The sequence below is a fragment of the Sesamum indicum genome, linkage group LG6, assembly GCF_026168435.1.
Source record: "Sesamum indicum cultivar Baizhima isolate 11 linkage group LG6, ASM2616843v1, whole genome shotgun sequence".
NCBI classification, from domain to species: domain Eukaryota; kingdom Viridiplantae; phylum Streptophyta; class Magnoliopsida; order Lamiales; family Pedaliaceae; genus Sesamum; species Sesamum indicum.
In genome coordinates this window covers 7,491,529-7,511,702 of record NC_142662.1, presented here as the reverse complement: position 1 = coordinate 7,511,702, position 20,174 = coordinate 7,491,529, and the positions used below count along the sequence as shown (strand labels likewise).

General features: G+C 36.8%; 3 protein-coding genes across 4 annotated transcripts; 2 read left to right on the top strand and 1 right to left on the bottom strand.

The window, feature by feature from the left end:
- The first annotated feature begins 3,606 nt into the window (after positions 1–3,606).
- Positions 3,607–7,016, top strand: LOC105164663 (IQ domain-containing protein IQM1). The gene is made up of 9 exons (XM_011083371.3): positions 3,607–3,987; positions 4,190–4,694; positions 4,796–4,910; positions 5,003–5,068; positions 5,354–5,442; positions 5,560–5,647; positions 5,744–5,974; positions 6,086–6,187; positions 6,287–7,016. The coding sequence occupies exons 2-9, from the start codon at positions 4,228–4,230 to the stop codon at positions 6,704–6,706; spliced, it is 1,578 nt and encodes a 525-aa protein (XP_011081673.2). The 5' UTR covers positions 3,607–3,987; positions 4,190–4,227; the 3' UTR covers positions 6,707–7,016.
- Positions 7,017–8,875: 1,859 nt separating this feature from the next.
- Positions 8,876–11,613, top strand: IQD6 (IQ-domain 6). 2 transcript variants are annotated; one of them, XM_088881999.1, is made up of 6 exons: positions 8,876–9,013; positions 9,100–9,243; positions 9,820–10,080; positions 10,264–10,491; positions 10,574–10,687; positions 10,769–11,613. In XM_088881999.1, the coding sequence occupies exons 2-6, from the start codon at positions 9,178–9,180 to the stop codon at positions 11,417–11,419; spliced, it is 1,320 nt and encodes a 439-aa protein (XP_088738125.1). In that variant the 5' UTR covers positions 8,876–9,013; positions 9,100–9,177; the 3' UTR covers positions 11,420–11,613. The 2 variants fall into 2 exon arrangements, with proteins under 2 accessions (XP_088738125.1, XP_011081675.1); XM_011083373.3 differs by having other exon boundaries at positions 8,913–9,243.
- A 137-nt stretch (positions 11,614–11,750) lies between these two features.
- Positions 11,751–14,901, bottom strand: CYP711A1 (cytochrome P450, family 711, subfamily A, polypeptide 1). The gene is made up of 5 exons (XM_011083921.3): positions 14,473–14,901; positions 13,381–13,533; positions 12,486–13,260; positions 12,262–12,357; positions 11,751–12,139 (listed from the first exon to the last, which is right to left on the bottom strand). Exons 1-5 carry the CDS (start codon positions 14,727–14,729, stop codon positions 11,810–11,812), a joined length of 1,611 nt encoding a protein of 536 aa, XP_011082223.1. The 5' UTR covers positions 14,730–14,901; the 3' UTR covers positions 11,751–11,809.
- Positions 14,902–20,174: the final 5,273 nt, after the last annotated feature.

The following is a 20,174-nucleotide window of genomic DNA, read 5'->3' as shown; positions in this document are numbered from 1 at the left end:
TGTCTCCTTCTACCATAACCTGCTAGGAGGAGAGAGACGTCGGGACATGGTGGATATTAGGTTCCTTAGACCGTGGGCACGACATTTGCTGACAGATGAAGAGGTCAATTCTATCTTATTGCCTTTCACCCCTTCTGATGTTAAACAGGCACTATTTGATATTGCTGAGGATAAAGCGCCTGGGCCTGATGGTTACTCATCAGGGTTCTTTAAAGCTGCATGGCCGATTGTAGGACGGGAGGTGACGAGAGCAATGTTGGATTTCTTTACTACTGGAAGGCTATTGAAACAAATCAATACCACTTTACTGGCGCTTATACCGAAGGTACACTCCCCAATGGCCGTTAGTGATTTTCGACCCATTTCTTGTTGTAATGTGCTTTATAAGATTATTGCCAAACTTATTGTCCAACGATTGAGTGTGGTTTTGGACAAACTTATTAGCCCCTGCCAAGCGGCGTTTGTGCCTGGCAGAAGTATCGGTGATAATATCATGCTAGCTCAGGAACTTTTTTCGGGATACAACCAGACACGCCTCCCTCCCAGATGTGCACTGAAAGTGGATATTAGAAAGGCGTATGATACGGTTGAGTGGGACTTTCTGTCTGCTGTTTTACAGTTATTTGGGTTCCCTAACATATTTATCAGGTGGATTGAGGAGTGTGTCACTACAGCATCTTTCTCAGTCGGGCTCAATGGAAAACCCCATGGATTCTTCACGGGAGCGAGAGGGCTTCGACAGGGGGATCCTCTTTCGCCGTATTTATTCGTCCTGGTTATGGAGGTGTTACACTTGGGGTTTCTCCAGTTGATTGATCAAGACGAGCTTTTTACGTTTCATTGGAAATGTGAGGCTGCACGGGTGTTCCAACTTGGGTTCGCTGACGATATACTATTATTCAGCAGGGCTAACATCGCTTCTATTGGAGTTTTCAAAACAGGACTAGATCGGTTTGCAGGATGGTCGGGGCTGAAGTTGAACGTCCAAAAGAGTCATCTTATTATTTCACGGTCAGCACAGGGGATGAGGGAAGATATGCTGACTTTACTCGGGTTCCAGGAAGGCCAATTGCCGATGAGGTACCTTGGCCTTCCACTCATATCTTCTAGATTGTCTGCTTCTAATTGTCAACCGTTATTGATAAAAATTGATCAACGTATAGCTGGTTGGGAGGGGCTTCAACTTTCATATGCAGGTAGAGTACAAATTATTAAATCTGTACTCACTTCACTTAGTGTTTATTGGGCTTCTGCATTCATTTTGCCTAAGAAAATCATTAAAGAAATTGAGAAAAGAGTACGAGCTTTTCTATGGAAAGGAACGGGGAATAGTGGATATGCAAAGGTGGCATGGAAAGACGTGTGTCGGCCTGTTGTGGAGGGAGGCCAAGGAATCAGTGATGTTGCAACATTAAATCGGGCATTAATGAGCAAGAAACTTTGTGATGTGATTAGATGCGAGAGGACATCAATTTGGGTGGACTGGTTGTACGCTGGTCGGTTACAAAAAACCTCTGTTTGGACAATACGGGATGATAGGGGTTCGTGGGGTTGGAGGAAATTGCTACGTCTGCGAAGTTTCCTCCGCCCAATGGTGGATTACCGCATTGGGGATGGGACGAGTTTCTATATTTGGCAGGATCCATGGCACCCTCTTGGGCCACTTATTGACAGATTCCCACGCGCTCCGGACCTACTGGGACTTCACTTGTCGACCAAGCTTAGCTCGGTCATTTATGGAGGCAATTGGCGATGGCCTCCTATCACGGATTTCGAGTGCTTGGATATTACTCATTTACTACCTCCAATCCATGGAGGAGCAGACCGTATTATTTGGAGATTGGACGGCGGTCAACCTTCGACCAAGGCACTTACCAGATTATTTGATCCACCAGGGACGAAAGTAGACTGGGTTTCACTACTTTCGGGCTCCTGTAAAATCCCTCGTCACCTTTTCATTTTATGGATGGTAATTCTCGGCAAACTCCCAACGACGGACAAGCCATGGCTCTCTCATCTCGGTGATTGTGTCTTGTGTGATGGGACGATGGAGACTCATACTCACCTCTTTTTCCAATGCCGATATAGTAGACGGTGTCTTTTCGAGATTCGCAGATTGGTCCGATTTCCATGGCCTAACCGAGATTGGGCAAATGACATTGATTGGGCAGCACGGAAATGGAGGGGCAAGCATATTGTCAACCTTGCTTATAGAGCACTGCTTGCTTCTTGTGTTTATCATATTTGGAGGGAGAGGAACCTGAGGCGATTCGAGCATGAAGAAAGAACATCGACTACTTTGGCTTTCTTGATTGTTAACGATGTTAAGCAGAAGATTCTTAGCATTAATTTAGCTTGTTCAGTTAGCACATGTGCCTTATACAGACTATGGCGTATCCCGTGGTCTGTAACGGGAGAAACCAACTGATAAACACTGTGTTGTACTACTATTCTTCAGTTAATGAAAATTACATTTACCCAAAAAAAACTAACTCCAGAAACAAGACTTCCAACATACGGACTCGGACATATTGACAGCCAGGCCACAATTCATTCTTAGGTACGACTTTCATAATTTTTCAGTAGTCGGAACGAACTGCATCACTTGAGTAAATTTCGTTGCTAGTTTCTCTTATTGGCATGTCGTGCATTAGGGCTTTGACCAAGTGAAAAATAGATTTCTCAGAAGTAACCTATGTATATGTATATGTCTTGACTCAAACTTGAGTCCCTCAAGTTGGCAGAACAAGTTAAAGTTTAGAAGTTGATTGACGCTACGTTCGACCAATGGGGTTGATGGAACTATTATATAGTCATATATTGCTACTCTACAATTTGTAAAAACTGAGCTACAGTGTGTAATTAACTAATGCATATGGGCTGCATTTTAGAAATAATTCTGACAAGTTGGAAGTTTTTGGAAAAGAGGAAAGTTTTTAAAAAAACAGGCGTCGGCTGAGCCAAATTTTCCATTCAAAAGTTATATACTAGGCCTTCATTGATCTCTCTCTCTCTCTCTCTCTCTCTATACATATATATTATTTGACGAAATCTGCAGTAAAAATTTATTTAGAGTCCATGATATATGATATAATCTTGTTAATTTATTTTCAAGATCATGTTAATACCAACAAGCCTTAATTCATAAACTGATATAACTCATTTAATTTACTAAAAAAAATTCAATTTGAATTATCAACTCCAAAAGTCGTCCTAATAAGTGACATAATTCAGAAAAATCAACGCATTTTAAAAGAGATGAGTTTAAGAATTAAAGTCAAAGTCAAATGAAATGCATAAATATCAATAAGCACATATATGTTGGCACGTTGCTCTCACATGACTTGTGAATCGGGCACATTACAGGAAAATCTTGTCCACTTAGGTAAGAGGGGTTCATAATTTTGCTTCATTTTTGTTTTTTCATGATATATTTCTTACACGGCAATATTTATGTCTGACGAACCATCGTACATCATAATATATAGTTCGAGAGAAGAAGAAAGACCCCAAAAAAATAAAGAAACAGAATAGATAAATCCCAAAAAGATTAAGTCCACAAGAATATTTTGTACAGCAATATAGGACATGACATTGCATGAATAACCTTCTATTGTCACTGTTTTGGTAATGAAAAATCAACTCACGGGAACTTATTTGCTCCTACTTCAACGTTGTACTTCACCCGAAGGTTCATCGGCCAAGATTTTCCACAACCTTTTTCTGGTTCGTCTACTTGGAAGATCTGTCTTTTTTGTTACACTTTGTTGAATTTACTTCTTGCTAGCTGACTGGGATGTTGGACAGTTCTTGAGACCACCTAGTATAAAATGGTTGCATGCACTTGGTATCTCAGTACAGAGTAGGTGGCTTCTGTACTTGAGTTCATTTATTCCAAGTGGAACTTTCTGGTGGGATATAGACTGAATATCAAGAAGTAGAAGTTTATAGAGAAAGAAGAACTCATCCTGCTTTTTATTTCCCAAGGTAAAAAGGGTTTTGCTCAGAATGATTCTGTGTTTCTTGATTTCATTTTGCATGAAATATCGTTTGTAAATGTATTGGGGGTTTGTCTTAGTTGTGATTTAATTAACTGTAAGCAGGGATGTATAGAAATGAAGGGTACTGATCTAGTGATGGTTTTTTAATCTTGTTCAGAAGGATTTGAGCAAGTTTTGTATTATCACAGGGATCAGGAGCTAATAGCTTTGTTGTTGCTGCTAGCAAATGGGGTTAACACTTTCATTACTTTTATCAGCATGGAACGACAAGTTCAGGCTCAAGATTTTCAATTTGACAGATAATGTAGAGACAATAGTTGCAAGATCGATGAGCTTTGGGAGCAAAGAAGGAGAGGTGATCTTGAGAACATTTAGTTTCAAGAAGGAAGGTGTAAGCACTCTTGGCAATAGCCCAAAATCCCAAAAGCAAATGCTAAAAACACCTGTTCCTCTACAAGGATTGGTTGTGGGCGAGGAGAATGAGAATTCAAAATCTTTTGAACGAAAAGATCAAGAACCAAATAACGGGCCGAAGCCCAAATTTTCCATTCCAGTTGCAGAGCCTCTTCTGTTCTCTTCTCCAAGGCCTATTAACGAGCTGAATGATGCCGCAACTAAGCTGCAAAAAGTATACAAGAGTTATAGGACACGAAGAAACCTTGCAGATTGTGCAGTTGTGGTTGAAGAACTCTGGTTTGTGTCGTTATACTCGACCAATTTCCAGAAAAGATGAGGACATCCTAATGCTTTTAATTGATCTATTTCAATGTTTTCTTTCCCTTACTGTGTTCTAGGTGGAAAACATTAGATTCAGCAGCTCTGGACCAAAGCTCGATATCATACTTCAAAAGCAACGAACAGGAAACTGCTGCATCGCGGTGGTATCGTGCAAAGAGAAGGGCTGCTAAGGTATGTCATATACGCTATGGACATTATAAAGTATCAGGTCTCATGGAATTATTACAGCCTAAAAGATGTATTTGCTTATTATGTCTACATAGGTTGGCAAGGGGTTACTCAAGGATGAGAAAGCTCAGAAACTAGCTTTGCATCATTGGCTTGAAGCTGTAAGCTCCTCCACGATGTTTATTTGATATCATGTCATAATTGAAATAGCTGTAATGAAGTTCCAGGGAGGAAAATGTTGAGTCGTGTTGACTATGCAGGAATGGTTACCTGTTTATATGTTTAATCTGAATTAAAATCTCAAATTTCCAAGAAGAGTTTTGCTGGTTACTGGCTCTAAACCGATGAGGATTTCTATTTTCTTACAGAAATGTGTAGGTGCTCGTGTGTCAGTTAAGAGTTCAAAAGATGTAACATCTGATAATTGTGTTTTATCATTCCCGCAGATTGATCCCCGTCATCGCTATGGACGCAGCTTACACTTCTATTACGATGTATGGTTTGAGAGGAAAAGTTACCAGCCTTTCTTCTATTGGTAAGGCTATTCTCATCCATACAGCATCCATCCAAAAGGTCAAAATAAAGTACACTCCAGCCTATCATTTAATTAATCAAATAATGCTATGTTCTTTGTCATTTCTTTGTGTTGAAGGTTGGATATTGGTGAAGGTAAGGAAGTAAATCTTCCAAGCTGTCCCAGAGTCGACTTGCAGCGTCAATGCATCCAGTATCTTGGCCCTGTAAGCCTTATAATTCCTACAAACAAAAAGGAAGGAGTGTGTATCTCGTCTTAGATATTGCATTCTAATTAAACTTGTTTTCGTATCATATGACAGAAAGAGAGGGAATCATATGAAGTGATTGTGGAGGAAGGGAAGCTAGTATACAAGCAAAGTGGCAATTTACTGAACACAGATGAGTGCACCAAGTGGATATTCGTCCTGAGCACATCAAGGTCTTTGTATGTGGGACAGAAGAGGAAAGGTGTTTTTCAGCATTCAAGTTTCTTGTCAGGTGGGGTTACAACCTCAGCTGGTAGATTGACTGCTCATAATGGTATTCTTGAGGTAAAAATCTATGAACTCAAACCATCTTAATTGACATACATATTCAACTGTTTTTCATTCTCGAAAAAGTGTTAATTCATTCATTATCATTTTTTGCCCTCTTCTGTGCAGGCAATATGGCCTTATAGCGGTCACTATCTCCCTACAGAAGACAACTTTAAGGAATTCATCAGTTTTCTTGAGGAGAACCATGTAGACATGACTAATGTCAAGGTAACCTTTCTCATACTTATGGATGAAATCACTTCTGGACTTGGATCATGGACCGCAAGAACGTAGTAAGTATTTATAAACATGACCTATTCTCTGCAGAGGTGTTCAATCCATGATGACTCGCCACCACTTAAAGCAACGGATGAGGAATTTAAGGCAGAAACGGAGGAGGGCCACCCCGAAGCTGCATTGACAACAACAGCAGATGGTATTGGATATAACAGCCCTGTAAACCGCATAGCAGAAGGCAGTATGGGAATCAATACAACAAACATAAATGCAACTAGACTCGAATTGACCAAGATTTTATCATGCAAGTGGGCTAGTGGAGTTGGTCCTCGGATTGGGTGTGTTAGGGATTATCCAATGGAGCTTCAGTCCCAGGCACTTGAAAAAGTTAATCTATCACCTACGCTTCCATCACCACGCTACTCCAAGACTCACACTCCAATCCCTTCCCCACGGCCCAGCCCCAAGATTTGGCTCTCCCCTAGGCTTACAAATATGGGGCTTCCTTAGCCCAAGATCGTCTCCTTCAACTGCAAGTTCGACTTTGAAGTCGTAACCAGTTATTGAATGACTTGTTTGTTGATCATCTGACCATCAACTGATGCATTACTCGTGCGACAGTCAGTAGATGTTCCTAGCTAGCTTATTAGCACATTTCATTAGTTTAATTCTTGTTGTCCGTACAATAATAAGCTTAGTTGCAAAATTGTCAAGTCTGTATTTCCCCATTGCCTCATCCTAAATTGCACAGAGTTCTACTAATAAGATACTGTCTGATGGAATCTCTTGCATGATTGCATCCAGGCATTTTATTTGTTAATAGTTGGTACATTCGAAGACAGTAATGTCGGTCAAACCAACCTTTTTACTCCTAACATTTTTATTTTTCGTAGCAAGACAGAGTGTTGCCCAATTGGGATTTTAATATTCCCACAATAAAAAAGAAATGGGTACAGACAAAGTGACTGCAAGTTTTCGACCTCGGTGTTCATGCCTGAGTACCTCGTAATTAATTCAGTTCATTAAACAATTCACCTTGTAATTGCATGGGAAGAAGAACACCAATCAACATGTTCTTTTGGTAAAAGTATTTTATTCAATAAACACAAAACCATCACTTCATTACTTGAAAATCACTGGATTTTTAACGAAAATAGAATTCAGATTGAACCCAAATACAAACAAAAACTCATTTGAAATAACCTTTGACGTGATGTTAAATTTTGTGAGACGACCTGTCAATCTCTTCTTACCAAAGTGACTTGATTGCCAACATTCAAGAAGAGGTCCCCATAAATTTTGATAGTGAAACATCCATCATCTCCCTGCAGACCCTTCTCACCATCTTTATTGTTGACTCCATTCAGTAAACCTGAGAGTCAAAACTTTATCTAAACTTTTACATGTTGTCGGTCATACAAACTCCTAACGAACCATGACCGTGTAATTAATGAAACGAAGAACTATGGCATCCATGTTCCAGGCTGTTAATTGCATCAACATTGTATGGAAACCTCAAGCCTTAATGGGGCATGAGCAGGCACGGTGACAATATATATTTTCCATGGAGCACCATATTAAAACATTCTTGAACCTTATTATAGCACAAGTATAGTACATCATTGTTTTGGCAAATTTGAACCTTCAAAATAGTGTGGGTGGGTGGGTGTGTAGTCCGAAGTGGGACAGAGGGATCCGAGGCTAATGTTGTGGCTTTATCTGCAAAGACAGCATAGATCTTCACTGCACTGACTTTAGCGATTTCATTGTCTGCTTACATTTGGTGTTAATAGTCTTCTTATTTATTTGTGCCTTTTCATGCATGCTTCACACCAAACGGGTTGGCATGCCTTTTTAGGATCCAATTCCAGTCCACCTCAAATAATATATACCATTATCGTAATTACTCTCGAAAGACGTGGGCCATTTCGTCTGTTCCCCTCCACCCAAAGCGGGAATAAACCGTTACTTTTTTGAATTTCAAATCTCAAAACTCTCCCCAAACCAACGGCTCATTCACTCATTGGACACAACAAACGAACAAACAAAACCCCCCCCCAAAAATCTGCACACAGTACACACAGTTGTGCATCAGTCATTCCCCCACTCACCACGTAGTGTACCCACCACCCCCCACTACACACACCAATAAATAATCTTTTTTTTTTTTTACTTGTAATTTGATTGCCAATTTTTAACAATATAACAAGATTTTACCAAGATTAGTTATATCTTAGTTAAGTGGTTCAAGATTTTACCAATAAAAGGAGAGTCTTTTTGCATGACTTTGTTTCTTCTCAAGACAATTTCCACTTTCCAACATTTCAAGATTTTACGACAAAAGAATATTTTTAACATTTTTCATTATGTGTCAAGTTAGGAGAGATTGTTAGTAAATCTTGCTTGCAGATTTTGTTTGTGGGCTCTGTGGTCTCAACTAATAATGATGTTTCACTGTATGTAATTAACTGCGGCTTTTTTTAAAAAGAAATCCACTTTTAAGCAAATGAAGAATAATAAAAAGGAGGAAATATATATAGATTTCACAAATTTCTTTTCTTTAGCTGATTTAGGTATTTATTTTTCTTGAATGATGATTAGTTCATAATGGTGTAATTCTAATGTTAAGTCTCTTGGAGTGCTGTCTCCGATACCCCCTACCCCCCCCCCCCCCCCCAAACTCACTCTTTGTAGCATAAATGCCCATATTTAAGTTTTATTCTTTTGAAGCAGAAATTTTTTACAGCTCTTAAAAGCTCTGGTCCTCTCTATGTGTGGTTGCCTATCAGTTGCTTCACAGATACCATTAACCCACATGTACTCTTCTTCTTTTTCATTTTCTCTCCTTTTTTCTTGCTTTTGATTCTTCACTTTCATTTTGTCTCTTCATCTCTGTTTCAAAGGTGTCTTTTTTGCTCCTCTGAGAAGCTTGCTTCAAACATCAGAAGGAAGATTGTTATCCAAAGTACTTCATTTTTCAAATGGGGGCTTCAGGCAAATGGGTTAAAGCATTGATAGGACTCAAGAAACCTGATAAAGATGACCATGTAAGCTTAAATACTCTGCCAACAAAGATTCAATCTTTTGAGTTCTTGATTGCATTTAGTAGTGGGTGATGGTTCCATTTATTTTTCCACTTCAATGATATTTGACATCTTTCTTGTTCTTTACTTCATTTATCAAATGACAAGTTTAAATGTCTGCACATTTGTACACGGGTTCTTCTCTTGATTTTTTCTTTTTATTATGAATGTTTACTAAAATTCCATCCTTCTGCCAACCATAACGTATATCAATTGGAAAGCTGAGGTTTAATGATCGCTATTGTACATATCTGTTGGTGTGGGTAACATATTTTACTTCATTCATAGTAATTTGCGTTAATCTATGCCGCATTACGCTTGTTCATGCGAATGTTGACTCAGAATCCAATGTTCCTGCTTCCTGTAACTCAAAATGTAGAAAACAAATTTTACATAGTTTATGGTATGGGTATGCATTTTGGACTAAAAAGGTACAAGCTTTAACGGTTGCTGATGCATACATTCCCTAATACTTGATCTCTGTGTTGAATCTTTTATGCCTTTGCTAAAATTTTCCCTTTTTGACTCCTACTTTTAAAGGAAAAAGTTGGTGGAAAGGGCAAGAAATGGAGGATATGGAGGAGTTCATCAGGAGATCTTGGTGGGTCCTCGTGGAAAGGTTTCAAAAGAAATGGGGGAACAATTGGTGGGTCAGATTTCTCTTCTGATTCTTCATCTGTGAATAATGATGCTTTCACTGCTGCTGTAGCAACTGTTGTGAGGGCTCCTCCTAAAGATTTCAGAGTTGTGAGGCAAGAATGGGCTGCTATTAGAATCCAAACAGCATTCAGAGGATTCTTGGTGAGTTCTTCAGTGGGGTTTCTTTTGAAGAAAATCTAGCTTTTCATACATGAAATATATTTTTATGCCACTTTGTAGGTTTTCAACTTCTTTTTTCAGACTTCTTTTGATGAAATATTATGAATTCTTTCCTATTTCACTTGAATGATTAATTCCTTATTTGTTGGTGGGTGAATAATTTAGGCAAGAAGAGCTTTAAGGGCTTTGAAAGGATTGGTGAGACTTCAAGCCATAGTCCGTGGCAGGCAGGTTCGGAAACAAGCTGCTGTAACTCTTAGGTGCATGCAAGCTCTTGTTCGTGTACAAGCCCGGGTCAGAGCTCGTCGTGTTCGTATGTCTGTAGAGGGACAAGCCGTGCAGAAGGTGCTGGATGAACGCCGGGCCAAGGATGAGCTCTTGAAACAGGCTGAGGTAGATTCCATTGTCATTCTATTCATTATATTATCAAATCTTTCCTCTGTAGACAAACTTCATTTTTGCTGGAATATATCAGCAAGGGTGGTGTGATAGCAGAGGAACCCTGGAAGAGGTTAAGGCAAAGATACAAATGAGGCAAGAAGGAGCTTTCAAGAGAGAGAGAGCTCTTGCATACTCTCTAGCACAGAAGGTATTTTGAGCAGTCAAATTCACCTTTGTTCTTCTCCTCCTGCGTTTCAACACTACATTCATTTTCTTTTTTCTTTGGCAGTGGAAACCAAGCCAAAGTACTGGTTCCAGCACGCATTTTTCTGTACCATCACTAAAAAACCAAGAACTTGATAAGAATAGCTGGGGCTGGAGCTGGCTGGAAAGATGGATGGCGGCAAAGCCTTGGGAAAATAGATTAATGGAACAAACCAATTCTGAACCTGTGGAGACAACTCCATTATCTAGGACCTGCCGGGAAATTAATTGCAAACTGAAAGATTTCAAAGGAAACCCTTCTCGGTTGTCTGAACCTAGTTCGGTGAAAGTAAGGAAGAACAATGTCACGACAAGGATATCTGCAAAACCTCCACTGGTTGCACAAGCTACCCACTCGTCCTCCAGTCCAAGTTCTGATTTCAGGCACGATGAGAGCTCGGCTTCATCTTCAATTTTAACAACCACAACTCCAGTTTCTGGGAACACCACTTCAGATAGAACAGAAGAAACCAGCAGCAGGCCAAACTATATGAACATGACAGAAGCTACCAAGGCAAAGCAGAGAAGAAATAGAATTCAAAGGCAGTCCATGGATGAATTTCAGTTTCTTAAAAAGTCGGTGGCATTCAGTAATGGGGATTCAAAGAGCAGTGCTGGCTCTGATCCTTACAAGTTCTCGTCAAGGAAGTTGACAGATAAAGAGGGTGGCTTGTAGAACTAACCTTAATATTTGTCTTGAATTTACAACAGCTTGTTGTTGTTATGTTAAGAAGTGTGTAATCAGATGGTGTCTGAAATGAGGACTTAAGGTATGATTGAATTCTGCATCTGTAAAGTTGTAAGTTAAGATTTTTGGATCGTTTTACATGCTATTCACCTGGTAAGATTTGTTTGGAGTAATTTCCCATACATTGTTTGCAAGAATTGAATTTCATGTGCTTCTCGTTTATGAGCAAATCTCGGCATTTGTAATGTGTATTAATGGAATGAAATAGAAGGTCTGCTCTAAAGCCGGAATCCTATGTTAGTAGAACGTATCATCAATGTTCTTTGAAACTACACCTTTTATTATTTGAGGTGATGCAAACATCTGTTTTCACAACTTCTATGCACGTTTTATGGCTTGAACCTTTACTCCATGTTTGAAGTTAAGTACTATGCCATAGTCAAATTCTAAAGGATTTTCCATCTGTGGAGAATGCCGGAATACATATTTTCTGTATAGATGAATCATAGAAAGTTTAAGTTCCTGCAAGGAGAATTTCTGTCCAATGCATGCTCGAGGCCCTATTCCAAATGGAATGTTGGCATAAGGATGCCTTCTTTTTTCCTCCTCACCATTTGAATCAAACCTCTCTGGTCTGAACTTCTCTGGTTCAGGGAAATGTTTTGGATCTTTTGCTAGAACTCCAAGAGCCAACCACACCCATGTCCCCTGCAAGAGAATGAGTCCCTCAAAAGGCTTTGATTATTTAGCAGAAAAAGAAAGAAGAGTTCAACCTCTTCTCTATAATCTGAATAGTGCACAAAAGCTACGAAGGAAAACAGTGGTTTTACCTTTGGGAGGACATAACCTCCAATAGTAACTTCTGCTGATGTTTCTCTGGCGACTAAGGGAGAGACGGTGTAGAACCTCATTGATTCTTTAATCACCTAGAGACCAAGAAAGACGAGATTTACAATGTGACGACGTTCTCATATATTGCATAAACTAGAGATATATTCGGTAACTTTCCAAGTTACTCTGATATTGCCGAGAAACAAACACATAGAAAACCTACCTGATCAAGATAGGGAAATTTGTGTTGAAGATCATGGGCTGTAGGCATCTGATCATGAGGACCAAATGCATCAATCTCTTCTAACACCTTTTTCTCAACTTCTGGATGACAAGCAACCAGATAAATAATACTAGATAATGTAAATGATGTAGTTGCTGATCCAGCCAATAGGTGCTCATAAGTTACTGCACTGATATAATCTGGTGTGAAGACATTCTTTGCAGCTGTCTCTGACTCTCTTGCTCTGAGTATAAGTGAAAGGAAATCTTTAGAGCCACGGTCATTCTCGTTCATTCTATTCTTGACAATCTCATCAAGACGGTGACTCAAATTCTGGTTCGTTCGATCAACTTTGCAGTCCATTGTGCCTGGTATTCTCTTGAGAATCTGGCGGAATGGTTCCTGGACAATAGGAATGAGCAGGCCTAATATGATTGAAAGTGAGCCAGATAAATCCATCTTAAGCTGCGTCGTAGCATAAATGTGCTGATTGATGAATTCTTGGACCTGATCATTTTCACGTTTACTAAACACTTCATTGAGAGAACCATGGCCTGATTTTGTCTTGGAGAGGCCAAAATCCACCCCGAACGCAGCTTGTCCAATCACATCCGTGGCTAATTTGAGGGAGAGGTCAGAAAAAGTAAATTCTTTAGAATCGAGATTTTGAGTAGCAGATTCAATGAATTCTTGCATGGTAGGAACCAGCTTGGCAAGATGAGATGGCTGGTAAACAGATAGTATTGTGTTTCGCATCGTCGACCATCTCGCATCCCTGGATTAATATCGTGCACAACGAAAAACATCTTACAGTTAGGTCATTTGAAACGCTTGAACAACATTGCATCAATACTGATAACATGTATACTCTCATCCCTTAGTTCCATTAACGTACCTAGTGAAGAATAGGCCTTTCTGATGAAGAGGGGAGGCAGCTATAGGAGATGGGATGCTTCTGTTGGAGATGTACTTGAATTGCTTTATACCAACTTCCCTGCAGAGTTCTGCATCTGCTACAATTACTAGTGGTTGTCTGCCCATGTGAAACCTGTTTTTAAACACAACTATCAGTTGAGTCTATCTCATGTTGGATCATTTTCAGACAGTAATAATACAGGCCTGGCAGATGTTTGCCTATCCCTTTTCAACAAAATATACCACCTATTTTTAAAGTTTTCATATCTATATCCATCATCTTCAAATCTGAAAACCTATTTTGTTGTTGAATTTTGATAATTAATTAGTGAATAATTAATTTGATTCATAATCATGATTACCTATTTTCAAAATTTTACGATAATCTACTAATGTAAAAACAATTAAAATTCACTAATTTATTTAATAATAATTCATTCATAACATAATCTAATATAATTTCATATCTCCAACACCAAAAATTTGTAGGTAATATATCCACAAGAAATTAGATAATAAATTCTCATCTTAAATTATAAATTATTTGACTAGCCTGATATAGACAAAGTAATAATACCCAGAAATCAACATTCTATAATTAGAAACATATTTCCAGTCCAAGAAATTCGCATTTCTAATTACTCTTTCAAATATAATCTCAGTTCCATTAAAAAATGAATGCAAAAAATAAGAAAGCAACACAAATAAGAATGAAAATGAAAAGAATACAACCGAACGGAACTCTTATGAATTCAGACGAACAGATTTACCATTCAGTTTATTACCAAAACAAGAAATAGAAGATGAAACAGCAGAGCTGCCGAGGAATGACCTTTACGTTAATTGTGAAAGGACGTAAACTAGTTCAAAGGTCAATGTCAACACACAAAGCCTAACAACTTTCTTGCTCATCATTCTTCACTTTGAACAACTAACTCCCTATTATCCACTATTAAACATTCAGAAGCCTCATCTAACCTTTGACCACAAGAAAAAAGAGGGTTCTTGTACAACATATGATCAACCAAAGCAATGAGTTATGATTTTGACCAAGAAAAGTTGAGACACAAACCTGAAAATAGGACCATATTGCTTGGCAAGAATGGAGAAGAGGTCAGGGCCATACTTAGCAAGCAAAGGAAGGTGTCCGAGTAAGGGCATTGCGGGAGGGCCAGGCACTTTTCTAACACCCCAATAAGGTTCATAGAAGTAGACCAAGAATCCTGCTACAACTGCTAAAATTGTGAATATTGTCGATAATACAGGTGCCCAGATGAAGGGTTCTGCCGCGTGTGTGAATTGCTGAACAACTGCTGCTAAAAGCTCCATTCTTGAGAGAAGAAAGAAGAGGGGAATGAGAGGGAGACAGCGATGACGCTTTGACTCTTATAGAATCAATCAGGTCTTTTGACTGTGTGTGAGTAATATTGTGGAATGGGAGTTTGATTGGCGTAATATTATATTATATTGGGGAGATCGTGGAATGGTGGTAATATGGAGAAATGGTGGGGTCCTGAACATAATTTTGGTAAGTGTTTGTCAGTCTTTCTACTGTATGAATGCCGGTAATAGTTGTGGGTTTTGACAAGAATCTTACGTTTGCGTACACACAACACAACTCAATCATTTCCACTACTTGGGACAAGATTTTATTGGAGTTGCTATTAGTGATTGGGGTTTGGTTTTGCAACTTAGTCACATCTCATATTTGAGTTCTCCACAGAAGCTTCAACTTTGACAAAATCTTCCCCAACTTGGGATGCTTCATCATCATAACATCTTGCATGCTTCCTTTGAATCTCATCACTTTTGTCCAAGACTTCTTGTCACGAAATTTGAATTCAAAATCTTTTATTAATTTAATAAATTTATTAAGAAACTTAATTATACAAAAATATTTAATAATATTTGATATTTTTTTATAACTATAAATCAATAAATATTGTCGTAACATGATTCTCTTTTCAGATAGCATCAAGTTAAAAGGGCATCTTATGCCCAAAAGATCATATAGTACCATTTTAGGTGGTCCATAAACAAAGAATAATTTGTCTATGGTTTATAGAAAATGTTCTCCTCTATCTTAAACTAAACGATTTGTGCAGACAGATAACATCATGGGAGTATCAAAATGTTTGGCTTGACTATGAATTTTGCTTTAGATTCCCCCACCTTAGTTTTGTCTTGTTATTGGATATGCCCATTTTTGGACCATGTGAAATCCAATTAATCTTTGCTAACTTTCACTAGTTGACTAATACCTAATCCAATATAAGACAACAACATAAATTATTTTCTTATGATAAATAATACCTTTGGATTAGATATGGCACGAGGTCAACAACAATTAGGTGCAACCCAACTTCTAGTGAAGTTTTGAGATGGCGATAAAATTGAAATGTTTTGTCATTTTTATTGACAACGATAAATAATTGATTTAAATTAACATCATATCAAAATTAAACAAACCAACCCAAAAGAAGGAACCGAACATGTCCAACAATCTTCCTCGGCCGTTCCTAAATCTCGATCAAGAATGTACCTTATTCATGTCAATCCTCGAATATGATGATCCATCACCCCCAGTGCATTGCGGGTTGGTGATGCAGGCAATCGAATGCAGCAAATGTTCAAGATTTTGTGAAACATGTATTGCTTATATCATTGATTTGTGTGTTTTTATGCTCTCACACAGTTAAACACTTTAATTTCAAAATTTGGTAATGAAATCTTGAACTATAAACCACTAAACTATCCCATAAGGTACTTTATAAGATTGGCCGGTTGGAATGTTATACAATGGTAAAAAATGTAGAAACTTCTGGAGATCTTTTCGGGAGGCATTGGACGCTTCTTAAGATGGAGAGGCCCACGTGTGTTGCTGGACTCTTAGAGGAAGGAGACCACACTATCCATCTTTTGGGCCATAACTTTTAATGGGCCTAAAACTGGGCTTTTTCTACAGAGTGGATGTCAAGCCCAGTTCTCATTGGGCTTTTTATTCATGATTTACATGCATCCAATTTTTTTCCGTTTGTCCTTTGTTCAGTGAATAAACTATAATTATATCATAATCAGTATTGAAATATAATAATAGCTCATACGTGGGTGGGAGTCGAACAGATAACCTTATAGTCATATAGAGCCTCAACTTCACCAATTAAGTTAGGTCTCATCAGTTTGAAACAGTAATTATTTAGTAAATTTATTCATCACTAATCAATATTTTTTTTAAAAAAAAAAGAATAAAATATAATAGTTTAGGTGAAAAAGAAAAGGTGTGAGACAAGCTTGTGATGTGTCTAGTATTAGCAAGTAATAAAATGAATATTAGTAAGGTAGATAGTGATTGTCTGAATCAGATTCATTTGGGTCAAAGATTCAAATACAAGGAATAAGAATCCTAACTTATAAATATATAGATAGATAGTGTGGGTTATATAGGAATTAATATAAGATTGGAAAGTGGAGATGAGGAAGTAATAAAGCAGCAAAAACATCAAAATATATCATCACTCCCATAAAGTTGTTCCACATATAATGGTTCTCATACCATTTGCATTTGCTGACGTAACCACTTTCCACTTTCAACAACTATTCATTCTTCCATTTTTCACTTTATTCACATACATGGAATAAATAGTACAACCATTCATTTTTATTTTTCTATTATTCTTTTACTTTTCAGGTTAAGTCTTTAATTAATTCTCATGTAAAAAGTTGATACGTATACATGTATGGGGGAATAGGCAATGAGGGAGTAGTGAAATCTGAATCAGAGGGGGTGCTGCCATTTTCGTAAAAATTGAGGAAGAAAACAAAGGAAACAACAGCATCATATCATATGTTTGCAAAATGGGCGGGCAATAATACATCAATCTACTTCACATCATCATCTTCCAATTTTTACCTATTTATTATTGTCCCACAAACAATATTTACTGAGAGAAAGAGACAAGGAGAAAGTGTCATTGGGTGTGCGTCACCCATGTGTACCCTCTTGGGTCAACTGCCTTTAACCCAAATCCAACGGCGCCGACAGTTTACGATTTCTCCAAATCATCATCACTTCACTTGTTCGCATCATTGCAAATCAAAAGTTTATTTTTAATTTGTGTTTAGGATGTCAATTTTTTACACTTTTATTTTGTTTTTTGAGTTCAGCTCTCTAGAAAGTATTTTAATTTCTAATTAAGTTTTCATTTATTTTTTTAAAAATATTAATTATTCATCTCGATCGATCATATCTCAACAAATATATCAATATAACTAATAATAATAAATTAATTAAAATAAAAAAGTGTGATCACGCTAATTTTAACACATTAATTTTAAATATATTGGTAATGAAATGAGTGAATACCACATACAACCTAAGAAGATTAAACTATGAATTGAATCCCACGTACTTACAAATTACAACATATGTGCGTGTTTTTGTTTTTTTGTTAGCAATTTGAGGGCACACGTAACGTGCAATTCTAAAACCCTAATCACTCACATGATTTATGGCCCCCGCCCATATATACCTCATCTCTACCCTGCTTCCTCATTCCATTCAATCCACACAAATAAATTAATTAATTAATAAATAAACCTTTTTTTTCTTTTAATAAAAGGAAAAAGAAAAAAGAAAAACAAACAAGTTTGATTTGATATGTGAAGTGATGTAATGAATGACAGAAAGAAAGAGGATGATTGATATATATATATGTGATGTTGGGACATAAACTTGCATGGTGACCATTATTTACTTTAGCTAACTCAACTACACTAACACATATAGGATTTTTATGATGTTTTCTTGGAAAACTATATATGTGTGTCAAAATCATATTCTCGCTTTCGGTCGATGAACACTGTAAAAAATGATGCACTATGTTTGTTTTTATTTTCAAATTATTTTCGAGACAAGTTAAAATATATTTAATGTTTGTCCTCATTCAAAAACACCTTAATTATGTATTTTTAATTGTTTTAGCATAAATACATACATATACATAAATATATATAAAAAAGATATAATTTAACAATGAATAGTAATTTTTGTCTCCCAAAACACAACATTAAACATATAATACTTATTTTAAATTATCACCAAAAATAAATCCAAACATACATATTATCTCTAACACACACTTATTTATCTTTGTTTTTCTCGCTCTATCTCCACAAAATACAACAAAACACTTAAAAAACGAATCCAAACATTATGATGGTTTTCTTAATATCTTGTGATTGCGATTTATAATTCCATGTTCCTGTCTTCAACCTAATAAGACACGGTGTTTTTTTAAATAATTAATTAAATTATCCAATATATTGAAATATTAAAATTTTTTAAAGTGCATAAGTAATTTAATGAACAAGGAACAATAATTCAAAATTATGATATAAGTAGAGAGACAGTGATATATGGAATTCGGACTGAAGAAATAAATAGATAATATTGAGGACTGAACCTAATTAGCTATACATGGGGGGGGGGGGGGGGGGCTATCATGTATCAATCATAATTAGAGGGATAATAATTATTAGATTTGACATTAAAAGAGTACTATGAAAGGGATAAGAATATAAAAATTATTGAATTCTTGAATATTCCATTAATGTATACTATAATGTTAGAGTATTTTGATGTGGCAAACCACTGATAGCTAACTATGGTTAAGTGTTCAAGTTGGATTTGATATACGAATATGGATTATATATCATATCATTACATGCATGTTTGTGTAATAACTACACCAAATGTCTACGAAATTCTTAAAAATTAGTTATGCTAAGTGGGCATTGAATATCGGAACATTTTCCTCCAATCAACACAATAATGCTCGAAAATTTGAGGGAATGAATATAAATAATTTATGCAAGTGCCCATTCATTATTATATTTGACTTAACCAATTATGTAATAAATAATTAACCCAAAAACACTAAGTTTAGTGATAAAAATATGGAATTTTTATTTTTGTTAAAAAAACTAACTACAATAATTATGTAATATTATTTTTTTATAGCATCTTTGTAAAAACTTATAATTGAGTACATCAATTTATATAATTTTTAATGTAAATTTAATTAGACATGACAGAAAAATGACAAATTCACAAAAGAAATTGATCATTTAACAAAGGTACAACCAACAATTGGAATATAAATTCTCCCTAGAAAAATTAAAAAAAAAAAAATGAAACATAAATTCATGGTTATTTTGTGTGTTTGGGAACCCTGGTCAAGTGGGGCCCCACTTATTCGTATGATGCAATCATTTTCATATTAAAAGGATGAATAAACATATATATGTCCCCGTGGCAGACACCAAATTTAGCACCATCAACGGCTGAGGTTGAAGGGCTGCAAGACTTTGATGCACAAATTGCACGTTGGCATTCTATGGTGGGCCCTCATCTCCCCAGCACGAACGAAGCCCTACCCTACCTCTTCCCCTCCATTATTCCTCACACACACAACACACACTCGACTACTCTTCAAACCCATTCTTTCAAAAGAAAAAAAAAATTACATGAATAGCTGTAAATCAACTCATATATTATTATAATATTCAATATATATAAATTTAAAATAAATTAAATATATATTCATAAAACTCAAACACATAATTTCACTCTTTGTACTAAAACTTTAATGTCACTGCTCAAGTAATTAATTATTGGTTTCAAACCCATTTTCAATACCCAATTTTTTTATAAAAAATTAAAAGAATTCGGACAGTTGAAAACAATTAATTGTGATTATTGCATCATATGTCACA